This window comes from Crinia signifera, chromosome 7 (genome assembly GCF_055691185.1).
Source record: "Crinia signifera chromosome 7, ASM5569118v1, whole genome shotgun sequence".
Taxonomy (NCBI): domain Eukaryota; kingdom Metazoa; phylum Chordata; class Amphibia; order Anura; family Myobatrachidae; genus Crinia; species Crinia signifera.
In genome coordinates, this window is record NC_139223.1 from 111,656,108 (window position 1) to 111,677,790 (window position 21,683).

At 40.4% G+C, this 21,683-nt stretch overlaps 1 protein-coding gene across 1 annotated transcript in view; it reads right to left on the reverse strand.

Moving 5' to 3' along the window:
* Positions 1-1,500: 1,500 nt before the first annotated feature.
* TFCP2L1 (transcription factor CP2 like 1) overlaps positions 1,501-21,683 on the reverse strand; it is a 50,959-nt gene continuing 30,776 nt past the window's right edge. The window contains exons 3-16 of the mRNA XM_083153635.1: positions 17,408-17,484; positions 17,196-17,301; positions 16,802-16,908; positions 16,251-16,403; positions 13,897-14,007; positions 12,923-13,014; positions 11,385-11,433; positions 10,567-10,620; positions 10,376-10,469; positions 8,715-8,805; positions 8,526-8,626; positions 7,239-7,381; positions 4,948-4,999; positions 1,501-4,829 (exon numbers count right to left, since the gene is read on the reverse strand). Coding sequence (XP_083009761.1) covers positions 4,792-4,829; positions 4,948-4,999; positions 7,239-7,381; positions 8,526-8,626; positions 8,715-8,805; positions 10,376-10,469; positions 10,567-10,620; positions 11,385-11,433; positions 12,923-13,014; positions 13,897-14,007; positions 16,251-16,403; positions 16,802-16,908; positions 17,196-17,301; positions 17,408-17,484 — 1,268 coding nt within the window. The 3' untranslated portion in view covers positions 1,501-4,791. The remainder of the gene's footprint in view (positions 4,830-4,947; positions 5,000-7,238; positions 7,382-8,525; positions 8,627-8,714; positions 8,806-10,375; positions 10,470-10,566; positions 10,621-11,384; positions 11,434-12,922; positions 13,015-13,896; positions 14,008-16,250; positions 16,404-16,801; positions 16,909-17,195; positions 17,302-17,407; positions 17,485-21,683) is intronic.

The following is a 21,683-nucleotide window of genomic DNA, read 5'->3' on the forward strand; positions in this document are numbered from 1 at the left end:
TTTAGATTGTTATTGAGCAAGCAGCAGAGACAAAAATTAGGGCGAGATGTACTAAGCTTGAAAAGTGGTAAAATTGAGAGTGATAAACAGCCAGCCAATCAGCTCCTACCTGTCATGTCACAGACTGTGTTTGAAAACGGTCAGACAGGAGCTGATTGGTTGGTTGTTTATCACTCTCCATTTTCTCACTTTTTGAAGCTTAGTACTTCTCGGCCTGAATCTGTTAAATATAGCCTATTTAGCCTAAATACAGCCGGAGCGTGGGACGGCTGTAGCAGGACAATTTGTAAGACATATTTTTACATATTTATTTATTTATTAACAGTTTCCTATATAGCGCAGCATATTCCCTTGCGCTTTACAAAGGGGACAGTGATACAACAAAACAGGGTATTTACAGACATATGGCCCCTGAAGGATTTTTTTCCCCATACAACCGGCCCTTGGCACAAAAAAAGGTTCCCCACCCCTGCTCTGCATGAACTGCATCTTGTATAAGTACAATCTAGCTTCACCTCTCTGGATCATAGCTGCTTTATTACTTATATTAGTACTAATATCATTGCCATTACTGACATCTGTGGGCATTTTCTCTTTAAACATCTGGAATATCCTTAAATAAGATCTTGTTGTCATTCGTGTTGATTGTATGTTAAAATATGTTATGGTCTTTTTAATATTTTATGTGTATAAATGTATCATTAAATGAAGTTTACTATTTTAGCGCTAAGCCCAGTGATCTTTTTTCTTTTTTCAAGAGATCTCCCTCATACAGGGTTATTTTGTTCACTCTTTTTGACAAATTCCTTCTTAGATGGACAAAACCATGTGCACTGCAGGGGGAATTAGATTTGGGTGAGTTATTTTGTTTCTGTGCAGGAAAAATACTGACTGCTTTTTTTTTACACTGCAATATAGATCTCACTTTGAAGTAAAACCCCACCCAAATCTAACTATCTGCACACGTAACATCTGCCCCACCTGCAGTGCACATGGTTTTGTCCATCTAAGAAGGAATTTGTCAGAAAGAGTGAACCAAAATAACACACAACAGTCTGGAGCCACTATTGCGGCTGTCAATGGGGCAATGACAATCGCAGCTGTCAAAAATCGATAGCTGCAGTTGTCGGAAGAGGGGGAGAATCTGTATCTGCACATAACGCTGATACCACTCCGTCCCAATTGGTAATCACTAATCCCAAGGCTCCAGGTTTTAAAGAAGACCAAGGCACTGCATAAATGGTTAAATCAAATTGAATTTGAAGTCACTTAAAACCTGGACCATTCGGGTACCTTACTTTGTGAATCTCTGCCCTAAAATATTACAAGAGTCAGCATCTTTAAGCTTCTCTTAGAAGACATGCAGATATTTTATATTTAGGATTATTTCTTTTGTGTAGTCAGGAATTAGCCAATTCATAGCCTTAAGTGTTCATTTTATAATATCTGTGAAAGAAGCTTTACCAATAAGAAATATAAATACACACAATAGTGTCTAAATGCCTTTGAACATTTTTTATTTTCATTTAATACAAATTCCAGTTCTAGGATATTTCTGTACAACAGTAAATAGATAATTCTTCTCCATTTACGTACAAAAGGAAAAAAAATGGCAGTAATTAACTGGTTCTGTCATCTTCCCATTTACCAGCAGACATTCAAACCGATTGCATAGAGTTTAGAAAGGCCATTTTAAAACACAAAAAAGAAAGTAAAACATTTTTATGGAATCCCAGCACCAAGCCACCTGTTACAGCACAACTTCAAGCAGTACAAAATATTAACATTTGAAAAAAGTTGCACAATTCTAAAAATAACCAAACACCTAAATTCCAATATCCCCATAATGCTTTGGTTCTGCAGATACAAAGGGCGGGATGTGCCCCACCGCAGCGATGCTAGCGCATATGTACTAACATATGCGACTAGCATCGCAATGCGGTGACAGAGACCCCCTGGGATACCTGTGATGTGATCACCTTAGTACTTCCCGCCCAAAATGAGAAAAAGTAAGAGACATGAAAAAAAAAAGGGAGGGAAAAAAGTTGCTGATCATCGTAACTCACTCAGCCCGCTGAGCTGGCCCCTTCACATCACCACAGCACTTTTATGCACAAAAAAAAAAGTTTAATAGCAGGTTTATAAAGGACACTTATACACTTAGAACATACTAAAGGCTCCAGCAGTGTTATACGCTCTAGAACCTCCACAAAATGAGTCTCATGATCTGCCTTATTGCAAACACCCTCTGTCCCCCATACCTGGGGCTGGGCAGCCTGGTCACTCAGTAGCAGAGATTTGTATTGAGGCGGAAACTAGGATTGTCTTCACCAGAGATAAGGCAGTACTTTTGCACCGCTTCCCTATGAACATATGGGTATCACATGCAGCACCCAGTGCATGCCACCCTACCCCCCCTAGTTGTGGCCATGATTGTATCAGTGGTCCCTAACTGATAACATTGGTTCTTTCCCACACACTGCTATTTAAGGCAACAAAAGGTTACTTTAGCCAGAACAACTTAAACCAATAGACTAGATGCTGATAGTTCATAAGAATAAAAAGAAAAAAGCTATGTTATATGCAGGGCCTGCATTTTATTTTGTGAAAATTAGGATGGGCTGGGCAATTCATAATGACAGTGATAAGCTGGCCATACACTAGAATGATTCAGGCTCAAGTGCACATCGTGAAGTATTTTGGAGCCGCGGAACGAGAGGTCACTCAACTGGTTATACGTGCTACATGTCTGATCAGTCGGGGTGGCCTGCAGTTGTAAGCAGATTGTATGTGTTTTATAGCCCATACTATCATTCGTTCGATTGATCGTACGACCTGCATCGTATGCAGGTCGTTCTAATGAATGGCCAGCTATTGTCATTAAATGTAGTCAATAGACAATTAAAATGCTTACATATATTGCAGGACAAGAGACTTAAAAGACAGCTCAACTTTTACTTAAAGATGGTATTTTGTGATCTAAACCAATATTCAAAAGTCTATGTTAAATTTACTAAAGCCTCTAAAAATTAAGAGGTAACTTTACTCAAAGCAACCAGATTCGGTCTAGCACTTTCTAGAATGTGATAGAGAAATTATAGACAGTATCTGATTGGTTGCTATGGGCAAAACCACCTCCTAATTTTTAGAAGCTTTAGTAAATGTACCACTTTGTCTCAGTGATGTCACCAACTGCTAGTAATTTTGGAAGGCTAACTGCTGGCTTGCCCACATTAAAAGGACAGTTGTCATGAGTCAAACCCACTACTTGTGTGGAGATTCTTCTAAGCAATGTTGGCTACATCGTCAAAATCACTCAGAAGGTTTGCCTGAATCGCCCCATGTGTACACAGAGGGGGATAGCAATGCTCGGCCCTGCAGCTTCGCTATCGCTCGGCCAAATAGACACTGCAAGAATATTTTGACTAGACACTGCAGTGTCTATTCGGCTGTACACACGGGCTGCTGCTGGGGATGGCCACCGGCTCATGTCCAGCAGCGACATAGTGATTTTGACTAAACAAAATCACTTAGGCAAATCGCCCAGCCTCCAGCCCGTGCGTACCCCTGTTGAGACTTGTTAACTGGATTAAAATCAGGATGGAACATGTTCCTTAAGGCAGACATTCTCAGACCCACAATGCACTGACAAGTTCACCAAAGTCAGGCTATGAAGAATATTATCACGCACACACCACACAAAATACAGAACTTCAAAAACTGGATGGAACAAAACAAACATCTGAGTCTTGAATAGATTGCATTGCATGCCGGCTGACTTGTGTAGATTCTATAGCATAAATTATATGAAGGGTTGGTGGAAACCAGTAACGGTTTATTTTTCACTAGAAATAAAATAACTGCACATAAACCCCCATTTCAAGTGCTTGCTAGATTGCGGTTTTATAGATAGAAAGGACAGGTCTGTAAATTGCTGGAACATTTATTCTCTATATAAAAAACCACATGTGGTTTATATAAGGAATATGTTTATTAGTACTAGCAGCCTAAATGAAAGATTAGAGTATGCCACTATGATGAATAAAGTGTAGCATTCAAATTAATAAAACGCCAGCAACAGCAAAATGGGAAAATCAGGATCATCAGATTTTATAGCCACACTGGTTAATCAGCTTCAATAAAGGGAAACTAAGATTATTTTTACTTGCTATGTAGTTACAAAACCAGTTTGTACAGTGCAACATGTTCACATTTACATCAAATACTAAAGCAACATCATTATTCACATACACACAAACAATGTAACCTGTGGTCTGCTCGCCATCCTGAGACTGGCAGTCAGTGATACATAGACATGTGAGTGGGTGTCCCTACCTCAATGGGACTACATTATTATATACACACACAGAAAATATATTTTTATTTAGAGAGAAACTGTTTTTCTTCAGAAAATTCATGTACATTAAAATTTGGGGAAATATACAATATGTTAAAAGATCCAGTGTTTTTAAAGCTTTGCATATTCTACTATTTACAATATCTTACAGGTTGCAGGCATTGTACTTCCAACTTCCACAAGGACCAGACCTCACATATTTACAATTATCATGTACAGCTCATACATTGCAGCCATAATGCAGCCAGACCCCTGTAGAGATGCTGGTATACAAGCTCCTTAACATACACATTAACAATGACTGTTCTATGCTGCTACACACACACCGGCATGGACACCAGGATTTTGTTCACTGGCTATTTTAATACTCTATTATAGATTGTCTGATTGGAGAACCGAAAATTGAGATCATTGTCCTGGTACAAATCAGGGTTTCACTTCAAAATGATGTGATATCCAACACCATTCTCTGCTGTAAAATAAAACATTGAACACTTGTTAGAATTTAGACTCAACAGTACAGTATATGCATTATAAAGGAACTACAACCTAATTCAGCCATATTTACTCTGGGGTTTTTAAGTACCAACCTTTCAGTGTGCTGATCACAAAACAGGATTCATCCTGGAAGTTCTGGACCATCTGTGGAGAAATAACAAATAGGACCAGGGGTCGATTTACTAAAGCTTCTAAAACTGGGGATTTTGTCCATAGCAACCAATAAGATTGTAGCTATCATTTCACGCCTAGAGATCGGCATACAGTATGTACAGCAACTTGTTAGTCCAACAACTCTGTAGTATTTTGTTAGGCTTCTCAGTAACAAAGCTGCAGCTTCATTTTGTACAAACATTTAAATACAGTACTCCTGGGGAATATTCAGTTATTTCATTACAGAGTTGTACCTCGTAAAACTCAATTTGGAAATCAGTGTGTTTAACACAATTTATTGTTTTTCTATTTTTTGCATACTTTACATTTGGAGAAGCCAATATGATGTATGCACTATAAATATGCATCAGTTTCTTGAAATGCGTTAAATTTGGGACCTGGATGAGGACATTTTAATACATTGGCCTTTTGTCAATGTCGTGCAATTGACTGTCTGCCTGGACCAGGGATGGGTAACCTTCGACACTCCAGCTGTTAAACTACACATCCCAGCATGCCATGCGACAGCTTTAGCATTGCCAAATAGCAAAATTGGGCATGCTGGGATGTGTAGTCTGACAGATGGAGGGATGAAGGTTCCCCATTCCTGTCCTAGACACTAATCCATAACGTCAATGCAGCATCAGCTAAAATTGGTTTAATAATCTGTTTACTGCACAACTGATATTTTACATTTATACTTTAAAAATTATTAATTTTCTGAAGCACTACTAACCAGAACTACTTATTGCAACATACAGGGGGAGAATCTCTAAAACAGAAATGCGGTAAAAACTCGTTTTTACTGCATTTTGATATACAGCAAAACCCGCACGGCGGGTTTTCGCTGCGGGTACCCCATAGAAGCCTATGGGCTTCTTAACGTGACCCACGGCGCCTGCACCGACCACCGCCAACCCCCCTTACCTGTGTCCTCCCAGCACAGCGCTGTGCTGCCCAGACCTGTGACCTCCTCCTCCCTGCACTGAAAATCATCTTCCGGGTGCAGGGAGGAGGAGAGCCAGCCCCCCCTGCAGCAGCAGCAAAATTAGCTGGGTAAGGGAGGGAGGGGGGAGCCGCCAGGACCCATAAGGCATCGCCGGCTCCCCGCAAAAGACAGCTCTTAATGCAAGAGCTGTCTTTTGCCATAATTATCGCATATTTTAGAGCATATGCGATAATTATGTTAGCGGTAGCCGGCAATGTGCAATGGTAAGGGGGCGCGGATGTTAGAGCATCCCCCCCATAATCTTTATTTTTGGTGATCACTGTTTTATAATTTAGGACTTCCCCAAATAATGCACACATTAAATAATATACCATATATACTCGAGTGAGGGTCTCACTTGAGTCAATAAGTTTTCCCAGTTTTTTTGTTGTAAAATTAGGTGCCTCGGCTTATATTCGGGTCGACTTATACTTGAGTATATACGGTATATGGTAGGTTACTTGGCTCCTACATGTGGTAGGGAATATTGATTGTAAGCTCCACTGAGGCAATGACGGATGTTAATGTTCAAATATTGGGCAGGATGTATTAACATACATTGCCGTCCCCTCACCATGCCTCCGCCACGTACTAACATATGCGGCTAGCATTGCGGTGCGGTGACGGAGGCCCCCTGCGATACCTGTGGTGTGGTTTGCGGGGGGTCTCCATCACCTCCGCGGTTATGCGGCGTCCCCGGCATCTCCTCCTCCCCCCTGCAGCTGGAAGGACATCCCCGGCTGGCTGTGATATGCTGCTGGGGGAGGAGGAGCAGCACGGAGGACGGGGAGGGAGGGTAGGGAGGCTGCGGACGGCAAAAGCCCATAGGCTTCTATAGGGTATATCCACCTTCGGTGACGCGGCGGCCGGGTTTTAGTACAGATGAAAATGCCATAAAACGGGAGGTTTACCGCATTTTCGGCTTAGTACATCACGCCAATTATCTGTAAAGTGTTGCAGAATATGTGTACGCTATATAAATAACTGGTAAAAACAAATAAGAGATATCCTGGGCAGGATGTCTTAGTACATCCTCAATGCAGCACATCCTTCCACTCAATGAGTACATTCCATCATAAATAACATCAGTGTGTACCAGGAAATTCATCCATCCTGATGAGAGTGAGAACATAGAACCAACACAAAAGAAAAAAAGGGCCCAACTCATGTAGAGTTAAGCTCTTTATGTAGTAAATTGTTTGAAGAAGCACTGGGGATTTAAGCAGTGACTGGGGTACACACCTCTGTGCTAACAACCACATGGATCCCTGTTGGTCCTTGTCTGTAAAGCTGATGGATTTGCTGAGGAGATATTGCATACAAGTTAGCAATCTTCTCAATTAACTCCAATGAGGTGAGTTCCTCCAGGAAGAGTGCATGGTACACTGCAAAAAGAAAGAGAATGCTTACTGATGCCCCCTAAATAAATTATACATTTAAAATGTTACAGCATACAAGACTTTCTGCTACGGCTCCCTCCATTAATACATAATTATGGTCAACACTGCATTTGTTTTATTGGGCAGCATTTTCAACAACCTAAATCAATATTTCTCATCCTATTCGCTTGTAAAAGTGTTTTAGGATATTACATTTAACAAAATGTGCTTTAACATCTCTTGATAAATCCGTGATGTCTCATACCACAGCTTCTATCCTAACTCCACAGCAAATAGCAATGCCATTGATAAACAATGAATTACATATAACAATTTCTGCACAACCAACCTATCAGTGGCCCTGACACCCCAAGATACTAAACATCCTGTCAGCAATCAAAGCTTCTTTGGGTAAAGCACCTCAACATATAAGCGCTGATAAAGGTTGGATCTCAAGTCTTGATAACTGAAGTGGTAAAGCATATGCAGTTTTTCTGGCTCTGTTAAGATTTTATGGCCTCCATAATGTGGAAAACACACTTATAATGGAACGTACAGTCAAATACTCAGAATACTTAACAAACCATTACTTTATTACTCAATTTGTCCTTTGTTGAAGGTCTGCTATAGATGTGCAGAGTGAGAAAAAACCTGTTCAACAGGAAATACAGAAGGTAAGATAAGGTCTGTGGAACTTGGTTGTGAAGTTGGAGGAACCAGTTTCACTACCCCCATAAGAGAGACAGAAAATCCTACTCAGCTTTATAGGTTCCAAGTATACAGGGAAGCAGGACACTGCCTAGCAACAGATTATTTTACCTACATATAAAACTTAAACACTTTTAATAGCCCTGATTAATTGCCGCCCACATGAGGAAAAATTAGAAGCTCATTAGTTGTAGTCAGAATTGTTTGCCTCACTAAACGAAAATGAAGAGACATCTGATTAGTACAAGTGAACACTTATAGCACAGTAAAGAGATGCAAAGTAATAATTAAAAGGTCTTTATACAGTAATTGCAGAAGATGCAGAAATGTAACCTGTATTCGCAAATAGATCCTAGTTCCCATAATCTTCCTCTAATCCAGCCTGCTCCCTCAAATTCCTAGTAAGATATGTTTGGCACTAGACTGTAACACCGTCACCTACCACACACAGCAGTCTCATTGCGCTCTTGTTCATGTCGCAGGACAGATCTGTTTTGTTCTGATTCATGACAGACATATATGGTCAACCTGGGTCTGACGGTTCTGTAACAAATGTAAAATGAAATACAATTTTTTTTTTTATAAGAAATATGAAACGTGCTTCCTACCGCTGAAGGCGATCTGTACCTACCTTCCTTTCACTGCGTTAAAGAGCCGGATTCCATCCGCAGGGCCACAGATTTGGATAAAATCCTCTTTGGACATCTTTAATAAGTCAGCGCCTATAAAAATAATTGTTATTTTTTAACCATTCAGCAATTTAATCCACAGATATTCAAGCTCATGAGAACTTTACATTGTGGTCCATTGTGATTTGAAATGTATTTATATAAATGTGTGGTTTAGTAATCATTTTGTTCCACCCACCACAGTATCGATCATTAAATCCATGATGGCTTCCTGGCCAGATGCCAGGAATGTCCTTCCAAATACACTCCTACCGCTAAGAGATTAATAAACACCACTTATATATATTCCATTACTAGAAAAAATGTTTAGGATAGAAAAACATTGTACCTATGAAGATAATTTTGTATGTAACATTCACCGCTAATCTCCCGTCACAACCTGTTTCTTTAATACCTCTTTTACTTCACGGTTGTCATTCCCAGGACATTGTTTATAATTAATTGCAGAAGCAGTAACCCACTGAACCACAGAACAAGAGTCAATGGTAGTCAACACAAAAGACCACCTGACTGAGCCTCAAGTGTTCCCCATCCAGATTCAAAAAGTAATAAAAAAAATCCCCTTTTCACATTCACCTAGGTGATTGAACATCCCATGGACCAGTTTGAAAAAGGTGTGGGTTGTGAGTGCAGGTGCAAAAATAATTCCAGCCACCCTCCTTCACCCCAACCCTAGTTCATAATATGCAACATTGCACTGGGTGACAGGGAGAGGCAGAGGCTGACAGTGAGAGGCAGAGGGCAGGATGCTCTAACATCCACGCCCCGCCGCACATCGCCGGGTGCCACTAACATAATTATCGCATATGCTCTAACATATGTGATAATTATGGCAAAGGACAGCTCTTGTGTTACGAGCTGTCGTTTTGCGGTGAGCCAGCGCGTCCCGGCGGCTTCCTCCTCCCTCCCTTACCTGGCCAGCTTATACTGACTGTGCTGCTGCGGCGGGCTCTCCCCCTCCCTGCACCCAGAAGAGGGGGGGTCCGTTCCGGGCAGTGCTGGACTGCGTTACGAAGCCCATAGGCCAGCTTTTGCATATCAAAATGCGGTAAGAACCCTGATAATGGGGAATTTACCGCATTTTTCCTTTAGAGAATCTCCCCCAGAGCCCCTTAGTCCCCCAGTGCTCTGCACCTGCTGCACCAATGGTAGTGGGCATGTACACGCTAGAAAGACATATTGGTGTAAATTTACTAAGATGGGAGTTCTATTTCAGATGGAATGTTCTGATGGGCAACCAATCAGAATCTGCTTATTTATTTAACACCCTCTAGAATATAATAGAGAAAATGTCCCCCATTGCCTCCTTGGCTAACACTTTGATTGTAGAACAGATTTAATTTAACTTTTTTCATACCACACTTCTAAATTTATACTTATAACCACTGCAAAGTGTTAGCCTGTATGGATAGATAAATAAATAAATAAATAAATAATCTACACAATAGAGGTTAGTCCAAATTATAACGAGAACATAGCATCACTACTGGAATAAATAGAGAAGTGTTAGGGCCGGAAGTGATCTTGCCCTTTCTCAGATACAGATTTAATAGATTGTGCAAATTTGGTAAATGGTTTTCTAGATCTAAAACACATTACATACCTGAGAAACTAGACAGAAGTCTGCTATACTGGGGAAACCGGTTGCGCTGTAGCCATTGCTGGACATCCTGTATGGTTGCCGAAGGCACAAGATGCTGTTTAAAAGCAAATCCCAAATCAAAAAAGGAGCCAATCAAGTAATAGTAGGCTTTCTAAATATAGGGTATAGGGTTTAGGAAAATAAATGTTTACCTTTCCTTTGCCATCAGGATTCCAAGCCTCGGTATGGAATCCAGAAATAGTCTTCTGAAAAAAAAAAAAATATTATTGCTGCTGTCACATTGCAAAACCTGCTTAGACGCTGTATTTAACCTCTTCAGTGGTGGGGGTTTTTTTTTGGAAGGAGTGCTCCCTTAAAAAAAACAAAAAAACACTGCCTCCCTGGGTCCAGGCAGAACTGCTGAACTGTCAATCAGCCGCTGCCCGGACCTGCGCCTCGGCACCCTGTCCCCGGCAGCCGTCTTGTCATAAGCTGGTGCCGGGGACTTCAATAGAAAAGCCGGAGGGGAGGGGGAGGAGGAGGCGCGGCAGAGGGGAGGGAGCCGGGCAGCAATGAAGCTGCCTGAGTTCGGTGATTGAACTCAGCAGCGCTGCCCGGGCTTGTCAGACTGGGCACTGAGGAAGAGCCCGGAAAATTCTCGGGATTGCCACTGAATGGGTTAATGCACGTTAAACCCCTTTCACATTGCATGTTGTAAACAGTATATTACAGTTTAATTACCATTTTTGCACCTTTTACATTGAACCAGTTTCACCCATAGAAAAGAGAAAACAGGTGTGGTGTTTAATGCACCCCCCGCCACCCCCGCGGGACCCAGCGAAGTGCATATTTAATGAGCGGGTCCGTGCCCCCTTCATATGTAATGAGCGGGTAACAAAAATGCACCAGGTTCTGGGCTAAAATGTTAACTTGGTCACTGAAGATGGAGCTTCATCACTTTACTGCCAGAGAAACTAAAATTGTAGAGAAGTTTTTTGTGCCAAAGTTCATGCATTTCATGCATACTAACCTCGGTTCTAATGGGAGGAGGTTCCACCTGAGGGGTTGGAGAACAGTTGCTAAACAGACAAGAAATGTAACAATTATAAACATGCAAGGAACAAAGCGTAAAACAAAAATGAGACAAAGACTGACATTGCTTCTGTCCACTAGATTAGTGCTGAATCTCAACAGAATTTCTAGAATATTCCAGGTGGCACTATTAATAAGCACTAAGCCTCACATCTACTAAATACTGTGGACAATTATAGTTAGACACCAAGCCTCGTGTCAATTTAATGGTGAATCATATTATTTGTGGAGTAAGTTTTATTGCTGTATTGTATTTTATGTATATGATGTTTTTGTGTGGATTCCTATCTGCTTTTTTTAAATTTCATCAGCTTAGCCTGTCATATAGATTTCTTTTGAGTTTTTATTGGAAGTTTCTACAATTACTTCCTTAATATGAGCAGCATCAACCTAAAAGGACTTTCTGCAAATTTGTCTCCGCTAGGTTAAAATCGGAATAATTGGATTCAGTATGAAATACCGACGGTCAAAATAACGACAGCTATTGACCAACGGTCAAAATCCCGACAAGGTCAAAATACCGACAAATAGAATGTAGACAGGTGAAAAAGTTAACATGACTTTCGGTTGACAGGTCTTTTGGGTCTTTTCACTGTTTTTTGACCCGTATGTCGACACAGTTGGAAGTCAACCGTAGCCCCTCGCATCGCTTGCTTAGCTCGCAATGCTTTGGGCACTGTGCCAAGCTGTGCTCGGCACACTATTTTATTCTCCGATCAAACGCCCTAGTGGATTGTAGGACATGAAATACCGCCTGTCGGCACATGTCGGGTCAAAAAACCCATGTCGACCTCGCGACCTGTCATCCGAAAGTCATGTCGACTTTTTCACCTGTCTACATTCTATATGTCGGTATTTTGACCTTGTCGGGGTTTTAAATGTCGGTATTTTGACCTTGTCTGGGTTTTAAATGTCGGTATTTTGACCTTTGTAGGGGTTTTAAATGTCGGTATTTTGACCTTGTCGGAATTTTAAACGTCTGTATTTTGACCTTGTGTTAATTGTGTTACTTGTCCGTACCCGGATGTTTCCAGGGACTGTAAAGGTAAAATGCAGCGGCCCAGCTTTATCATGGCAGATCCATCTCCAGTTTCTTTGCTGCCACTGAGTTCCTGGCTACTCGGCAACGGCACATCATTCGATGGTTGCCTATATATGAGCAGATTTTCGCAAGGCTGCAATGCTAGTCACAGCCTTGCACATGGGCAGGATTTCACTCTGGTGGGGCGGTGCCTAAATGATTGCAGGGCTCTGCTTTTTAACAGCCTGTGACTGTCTGAATCAGGCCCATGGCTCATCCTATTTACACATGAAGTAATATTTGATAGATTTGACCTGCATAAAAAAATTGCAAGGCCCAAAAGACACTGTTGCATGACCATATGGCCAGCAGTTCTAGAATAATCTTAAGCCTGAGACCGCCTATTGAAGAAGCATAGTCTCAATAACACAGTGCTACCCTAAATTGACACTTACCCATCTCCAATGGTGAAACTGTTTGGGGAGCTGTTGTAACCAGGAGAAGAAGAGTTGTTTGACTGATAAGGCAAATCTGGCCATGGAGAACACTAGGAGTTAAAGAGCTTTACATTAAGATAAAGAATGGCAAAAACTTACAAATATAAAGTAACCAGATAGACATCAAACATACTGTACATAAGGGGGTATCCAATTAGCCCAGATGCATTAAAAATCATGATAGACGGTCAGTATTATTATCCTTTATTAAAATGGCACCACAAGGGATCCACAGCACCCAGTTCCAGAGTACATAAACAAATGAGCAGAAACAGTGACTTACATTTGAATACAATAGAGGACATGTACAAGGCATACAGTATAACCATAGCTGAATCAGCAGAGGACATTGGACACATATCACTGTATTCGATTAGAAGCTGTTTTTACCATCCAAAAATAACCCTACGATGGCACAAAAACAAATGGGATCAGGATAAGTTCCCAAACCTATGTGTTATCGTGGCTCCAGTGGCACTTATCTGGGATTATGCTTTCTGTGCCTGATCCAAGCAAAGGATAATAATACCCGATATGTGGCACTATCAGGGGATAAGGGCACCTCTGGCGAGCCATTAGCAGCGGTACAGTACCATGTCTAATGTGATATCCCTGCAACTTTTAAACGATACAGGCTGGGATTGAAAAATTACAGATAGGAGCTGATTGGCTGATTGTTTATCACTCTCCATTTTATCATTTTTGAAGATTAAAACATCTGGCCCCCTAGGAGTGGATAGCATTTGACATGTCCATTGTGACCTGGTGCGTGTTAATGATGCTGCTGCATTTTTATGAATTTTGGGTTTATATAGCAAAATAATGAGAGAGAGAGAGAGAGAGAGAGAGAGAGAGAGAGAGAGAGAGAGAGAGAGAGAGAGAGAGAACAATAAACTATGTCCTATTCATAAGTATAATTTAGTGCTGCTCACCTCTGTCAGGATAGTGGTATCGTAGGATGCCTGGTATTTTTCTCTCTCCTGAGCAGTTCTCTTCTCAATCTTTTCACGATCAGTCTTCTGTTTTCTGTCAGCTCCTTTCGGCTGCAGATCCACAAGACAAATTAAAATCTTAATGTGTGTGCACAGTATGGTGGCAATAGTAACATGACAACAGGAGAAGAATTTCAGCATGAAATTAGGGATGATGAAGAGGAACGTCTGAAATTGGATGAATTTCCAATTTTTTAGCAACCTAAAGAATCAAGTAATCCAATAATGATATTTTTACAGTCATGAAAACAACAGAGTGGTATTACTGGCTTATAAATGTATTTGTTTTAAACTTCACCTCAAAGAGGGCCAGATGTATCAAGCTTCACAGTGATAAAGTGGAGAGTGATAAACAACCAGCTCTTAACTGACATTTTTCAAAACCAGCCTATAATATGGCAGGTAGGAGCTAATTGGCTGGCTGTTTATCACTCTCCACTTTATCACTTTGTGAAGCTTGATACATCTGGCCCACATATTGCTAACAATTCATGTTATGTAACAAGCACTGTGGATTAGTGCCTGCTGAAGAATGTTTATAATGCTTCACTTTATATAGGAAGATTGAATGCTCTGGCCACTGTGGCACAATGGGAATGGGACAGGAGAAAATGACAAAATTAACTTTGTTATGGACAGGGAGACAGTTCACAAAATATCTTTAAACTCCAGAAGACCAATAGAGGGCACCTCACAATTTGCAAATCAAGGGAAGGAACATTGGGGCAGATGTATTAAGCCTTAACAAGAGATAAATGCAAGGGTGAAAAGGAGAGATAAACGTCCAGCCAATCAGCTCCTTACTGACTTTTTTCAAACACAGCCTGTAACATGGCAGTTAGCAGGTGATTGGCTGGACGTTTATCTCTCTTTGGGCCAGATGTATCATGCTTCAAAAGTGATAAAGTGCAGAGTGATAAACACCCAGCCAATCAGCTCCTACCTGTCATTTTTCAAGCCCAGCCTGTATTATGGCAGTTAGCAGGTGATTGGCTGGCCGTTTATCTCTCCTTATCACTGTTGAATTTATCTCTTGTTAAAGCTTAATAAATCTGCCCCATTGTGTTATTTTGAGAAAACCTTGCTGACATAAATTTAGCACAATGGGCAGTATTCAATGAGAAAAGTTCTCCGTGTTTTGTGGAGAATTTGTGCTTTGTTCGCCTTGGACGGAGCATTTTGCTCTCCAAAAGCGAGCAACCCTATTCAATGTGAAATATTCTCCGTCTTTTTAAGTGATTTTCTCCGTCTCTCTCCGTGTAGCAATTCTCCATCTTTTGATGGAGAGCTGGAATGTGAACTTTTGAACGTAAAGGTTTTTTTTTTAAATTTTGGTGTAAAAAAATCAGTTTTTTTTTCCTGTGAAGGGGCATGTTATTTTTATTCATGTGCTTATAGCACATAAATATATATTTAATTTTTAAAAAAATATTTTTTTACATTTTTTTTTTTTTTTTTTTACACAGTGCAGCCAGCAGGGGGCCCGAGCGCTCGAGCCGCTCATTAGATATTCATATATTCACTGCACCCGAACGTAACTATGCACGAACGGTGCAGTGAATACTGGGTCCCCCGCTGGCTATAGGGGGGTGCAGCCTGGGTCCTGGAGAGCCCCCCTCCCCTCCACAGTCCTCTGGAGCAGCCAGGGAGACTTTAATCTCTCTGGCTGCTTCCGGCTCCCTGAAAGCTCCCTGCTCCCTGCAGGGGTTAAGACTCGCCGCGAGTGGCGGCGAGTCTTAACCACATTGAATAGAGGGAGCAGGAGTGGCAGCGAGCCCTCCGGAACACGGAGAGTGCATGGAGAGCGAAATAAAACGCTCTCCATGCACGGAGAACTTTTTCATTGAATACTGCCCTCTGACAGTAATTAAGATTCATATTAGTCCAATAAAAGGAGAGTTTGAGCATTGAGTTTAATGGGGAATGTCAGCTTGCTTTTTTCTATTTACAAAAGTTTTTCCACTTTGTATCTTGTGCGCTGTAAAATATACAGAAGGAAATTTAATAGGATGAGATCAGAAAGTGAGAGATTTGGTAAGAAATCTCCAGTTTTTTAAAGTGGCAATCATTTACACTGCAAAACCAGTTTGCTTTTGAAGTGTAAATGATTGCCCCTTTAAATAACTGGAGATTTCTTACCAAATCTCTCCTATTACATTTTCACCCAATGTATTTTTCTTTGTTGTAGCTTGCTTTTTATTCTCCCCTAAATAATGATATAATGGAGTTGAGATATTGTTTAAGCAGTGTTTCCTTAAACGGCGGTCACAAGTTTCTGTAAGACAAACAGGTACCTTGAACACCTTGATCTGGCAGCTAGCAGAATGTAAATGGTCGGTGTATTCTCCATTCTCATTTTGCTTAAATGTGTCAATCTGAATCCGAAATGGCACGCCCTTCTCTCCTCCATGCTTTCTTGGAGTGAACTCTGTGCTGATACAATGCACCTTTTGATAAAAGAGACACATCGTTATATGATGCACTGACATACAGGAGCCTTTATTTGGCTACAAAAAATTTAATTTTACCACAAGTGTAACGATCTAATGAGGGGTAATGTGAGCCATTTTACACATATTTGCATATAAAACTATCCAAAGGCTAAGTAAATGTTCAGTAAAGAAATATCATGCAACCATGAGAGAATCAGCTGCTGGACCTCATGCAGCTATTGGCTGGATAATGGTCTACCAACCTAAAGCTCCTGCATCACTCTTGAACCCTATAATGGCTTCACAGCACATAGAGGGGATATCTGGAGAGAATGGAACTACGTGACCTCGCCACACTTTCTAATGGGAAAATGGGGCACTTTTTCTGCCAGGAGGCTTATAGGGATCAATACCTGAATAAATGCAGAAGATCGTTTGGTGGGATCCCACAGAAACTCTACAGTGTTTAGCTGTGTTGGACTAGCTCTGGGATCCAATATACCAACCGACAATGGGATATCTGTTAAAGTAAATATTGGAAGATGTCAATATAGATTTAAACTCAGAAGGTTGAGGAATGTTTCATGTCTAGGAAAGACAGAAGGGTTCAAAGAGGAAATACAGAAAGAAGATCAAAGGCATTCTACTGAAAGTTTATCTCTACAAACTTACAAGAACAGTTAAAGGGTGATAGGGTGATATTAACACATAATATGCAGCTGTTGCACAAAAACACAGACGGCACTCCTCAGCTGGAGATTTCAACTGTGGTGTGTACAAGTGTACCAACCTCAGCCTTACACTAACCTATGTCCAGAATGCGATCCCCAGGCCGGCTCCATCTCCAGCCTTCTAGCTGTTGATGTTCTGTATACTGCAAGCGCCGGTCATGGAAAACAACTCTGATGATACTCTAAAGCAAGGAATGAATGGGAGGTGAAGGGAAATGCATTAAGAATTGTTTCACAGAAAACTTATCCCAAACGTGACCCACCAGTGTTGTTCGGTTGATTATATACCTTAATATATTTAGTATTCAGCTCTTGGTACTCTCCCAGTTTTCGGTTGTCAAGCAGTCGAATTTCATAAGGTTGTCCTGAAATGAATGAAGACCCGGTTCAACCTTGCTTGTAATACAGTTTTATTAACCGATTAACAGTTTTATATCCAATGGATTTACAAGGTTGTATTCCCTGAAATGCATTAAACGCTATTAGTAAACAGAGAACTTAAAATATTTATAAAAAAATTAAATAAGAAAGTTGTGAGATGTACTTTTTTTATATCACCATGCATCTTGGTCAGACACCGAGCACGCACAATCAACATGCATCTTGGTCAGTCACCCACCATGCACAATCACCATGCATCTTGGCCAGACACCCAGTGCGCACAATCAACATGCATCTTGGTCAGTCACCCACCACGCACAATCACCATGCATCTTGGCCAGACACCCAGTGCGCACAATCACCATGCATTTTGGTCAGACACCCAGCACACACAATTACCATGCATCTTGGTCAGACACCCAGTGCGCACAATCACCATGCATCTTGGTCAGACACCCAGCACACACAACTTTCTCACTGCAATGAAACCATGACACACAAGTAAAACAAACATAAGCACAGACAACTCCACAAGAATTGGACCACTTGGAGCTAGTAAAGACATCACTTCCACCTCTGGTCTCATGCACAACACAGCACACCTCTACGTGTTATACATAGATCAAACGACCTACAAGAATCTTTCATCAAAAAATAAATCATCCCATTCCACACGAAAGTGGAAACCTATTGTCATTACATGCTGACTTGTTAAACAATTTACAGCTTTAAATTTACCGTAAAAAGCAATCTGCATTTGCCCCCCAAAAAGTCAAACATGTTCAAGACTTTTCAACATCAGTCCCTGTATAAGTTCAGTAGGGTGGTGAATCTAACAAGGGGGAAGTAAAGCACTAATAAGTGCCATATAAATAAAGATACTGGGTGAAATTTAATAGGATGAGAGATTCAGAAAGTGAGAGATTTGGTAAGAAATCTCCAGGGTTTTTTAAGCGGCAATCATTTACACAGCAAAACCAGTTTGCTTTTTAAGTGCAAATGATTGCAGCTTTAAAAAAACTGGAGATTTCTTACCAAATCTCTGACTTTCTGATTCCCTCATCCTATTACATTTACCCCATAATAGAAACTTCTGCACATTCTTGGGATACATGGGCAACCAAGTGTCCACACTCCCTTCACCCCCCCTCCCCCCAACCTCTCCCCAAATTGGGGCAGTGTGTGTCTCAGTGAGTTTCACACAGTAAGAAACAGCCTGAGGAGCAGAGTGTCCTAGGTAACTGGTTATTCCACCCATGAATGACAAAGCGGTTGGATATGAAATGCTCAATGCCTAGTAATTAAGATGGTACTAAGCAATTACTTTGTTTCTAGATCAGCAGCCAAATACTATGCCAACTTTTGTAATGAAATTATGGGAAAAGCAGATGGTAAAAGGATAATGTTAGTACCTGCATGGTAAAACCTCACCTGTGGACGAGCTTCTACAGGTAAGCATGATGTCACAGAACAAGCTATGTGATAAAAGGTTAACTGGAAAAACCTGACACTTGCATTTTACTCAATCTTGATAAAATAATGCCTAGCGCAGATCATATGTACATTCTTTAAGGGTCTGTATAGCAGTCCATTAGAGAGCTCATTGACATTACCACAAACATCCCTAGACTACAGCCAGAGCAATATTAGATTGATAAATCACTCTCATGCACTCAGTAAACTATTCATCGCTCACGTACATACACAAACATCGTTACATGACTGAATTCTATTCCCTCCTAGGGTACAGCTCTTTATAAATAGGGTCCCACGAAACATGAGCCAGACATGACAAACTGTACCCCAATATATTGCATGGTTAAGGCACTGGCTACTTGGCTAATGGGATTTGTAAAGTTTTCTTTCCACCAAAGCCCCTTAAAAAGAGACCAAGTAAGAGATTTAGAATACTACAAATGTAGGCCATTCTAAATTAAAAACCTATTTAGTAGCAGTCATACTAATACATACTTATTCATAATACGTCAGACAAACCAAAACCACACAGCCAGATGCTTGCGTGATTACTCAATCATGACCACATACAGAAAAACACAAGAAAAAAAAAAAAAAAAATAGTAAATGTATTTTTGGACAGAGGTCAAATTGCTTTGGATCCCTAAACAGTTGGACGAGCAGTTCTACAACCAAGGACATTCCTCCTGCGTACGCCCCAAAGCAAAAGGTAGAGGAGAAATGTGAAATAGATACCTGTGAGAAGGGAGTAATTTTAGCATCACCTCCATATGGTGTAACATCAGGATTTTCTCTACCCACCCACCTACAAAAGGTAGTAGGATGAAGGTTTCTGAGCATCACCCAAGCAGGCCAATTCTTTCAAGTATAAGCCTTTTCTCCACAGGAAAACAGGTGAAAGAAAACAGGTCAGAACTGGGAAAACAAAACACTCCCTCAGATTTGCAAACATAACTACACAAAAATCATAGAGAAGAGTGTGGACGATGGAAATGAGTCCTGCGGAGAGAGGGTGGAATGAGATCATATATTGCACTGGATCCCCAGCGATGACTGAATATAAGCACTCCAGCCCTAGTGGGTGCAAAGACACTCACCTAGAAGAGCGCATACACTGGTTTCTTCAGGATCAAAGACTATTCTGTGCAATGTAGTGATAGTTAACAATTCTTGTGCAAATAAATACTGATGAAAAAGATCAATAAACCACAAAGCTGTCCATAGACCAGTAGGTAAAAAAGTTTCACCCACACGTTATTAAATTTAATACAGTAAATCAAAATAATAACTGAGATCTCTGAAGAAACAGCACTGCTCTATTAAGCTTGTGTACCAGCTTAGTCATCCATTGTACATCCTACTGATCAAAAGTCTTTCTGGCTCTTATGGAACTAAAATCCCAGGATGCTTCAGCTTACTCCACAACTACCAGAGAGCTGCAGAACGGCTTCTTCTGGTATAGACAGTCATTGCTGGGGATAGAGGCACTGCAACGTTGAATATGGATCACAATCAGGTCTATACATTCAGTTATGATGGAACAGGATATGAACAAACGGCAAGGAGAGGGAAACACCCATTACAATCTGTACATTGCATGCCTCTGTACAGAATAATATATATATATATATATATATATATATATATATATATATATATATATATATATATATATATATATATATATATATATATATATATATAGTAAATGGAGGGTCAGGCACTCCAAACAACGTGAGGAGCTTCAGCTGGTGCCAGCATAGAAAATAAGTATAGAGCCGGTAGATGTGGCACTCGTAGCTTATGAAATCAAATGACAGGAGCCAATATGATAACAACGTTTCAAATTTTAGTAATTTTTCATCAGGTTATGATAACCTGATGAAAAATTACTAAAATTTGAAATATATATATAGAGCCACATCTACCGGCTCTATATATATATATATATATATATATATATATATATATATATATATATATATATATATATATATATATATATATATATATATATATATATATATGAAGGAGCTGTTGATGGCACTCGGAGGGTTTTTCAAATGGAACACGGGACACATATAGTGTACACTATATGTGTCCCGTGTTCCATTTGAAAAACCCTCCGAGTGCCATCAACAGCTCCTTCGTACATATCGTGTGCTTGCACATGCAGAGAGGCACCAGAGGTACTACCAACTGATGCAACCAGGAGTGGCAACTCCAATATCCTGATAGATAGATATATATATATATATATATATTTACATATGTATATGCCTCACCAATTAATGCATTCCTGTTCCACCATGCAGGAAACGCTGCAACAATGTAATCAGTTACTCTATAATTTATACCATCAATAAAGCTCAACCTAACAAGATAGCGCACAGAGTGTGGCTCAGCGTCCCTGAAGCATTTATATCTACCAACATTCTAAATAAAAACATTTATTCTGTAGTCCCTAAAAAGCTTTCCAGCAAGTACATAAGAGGCCAATCGCTAATGCATCCATAATGTAAGATGTTATTGTGTTTTACAAAGTGAGCTACAGTATACTGGAAAAAGCACTAAAAATAAGCTGGTTTCACAGGAATGCTCTGTGCTACCCATTAGAAATAAACTGCAAATGTTTACAACCTGTCAACCTTCCCCAAGACAGTGACCAAGTTAGAGAACACAACTCCATTAATATAGAAAACTCCTT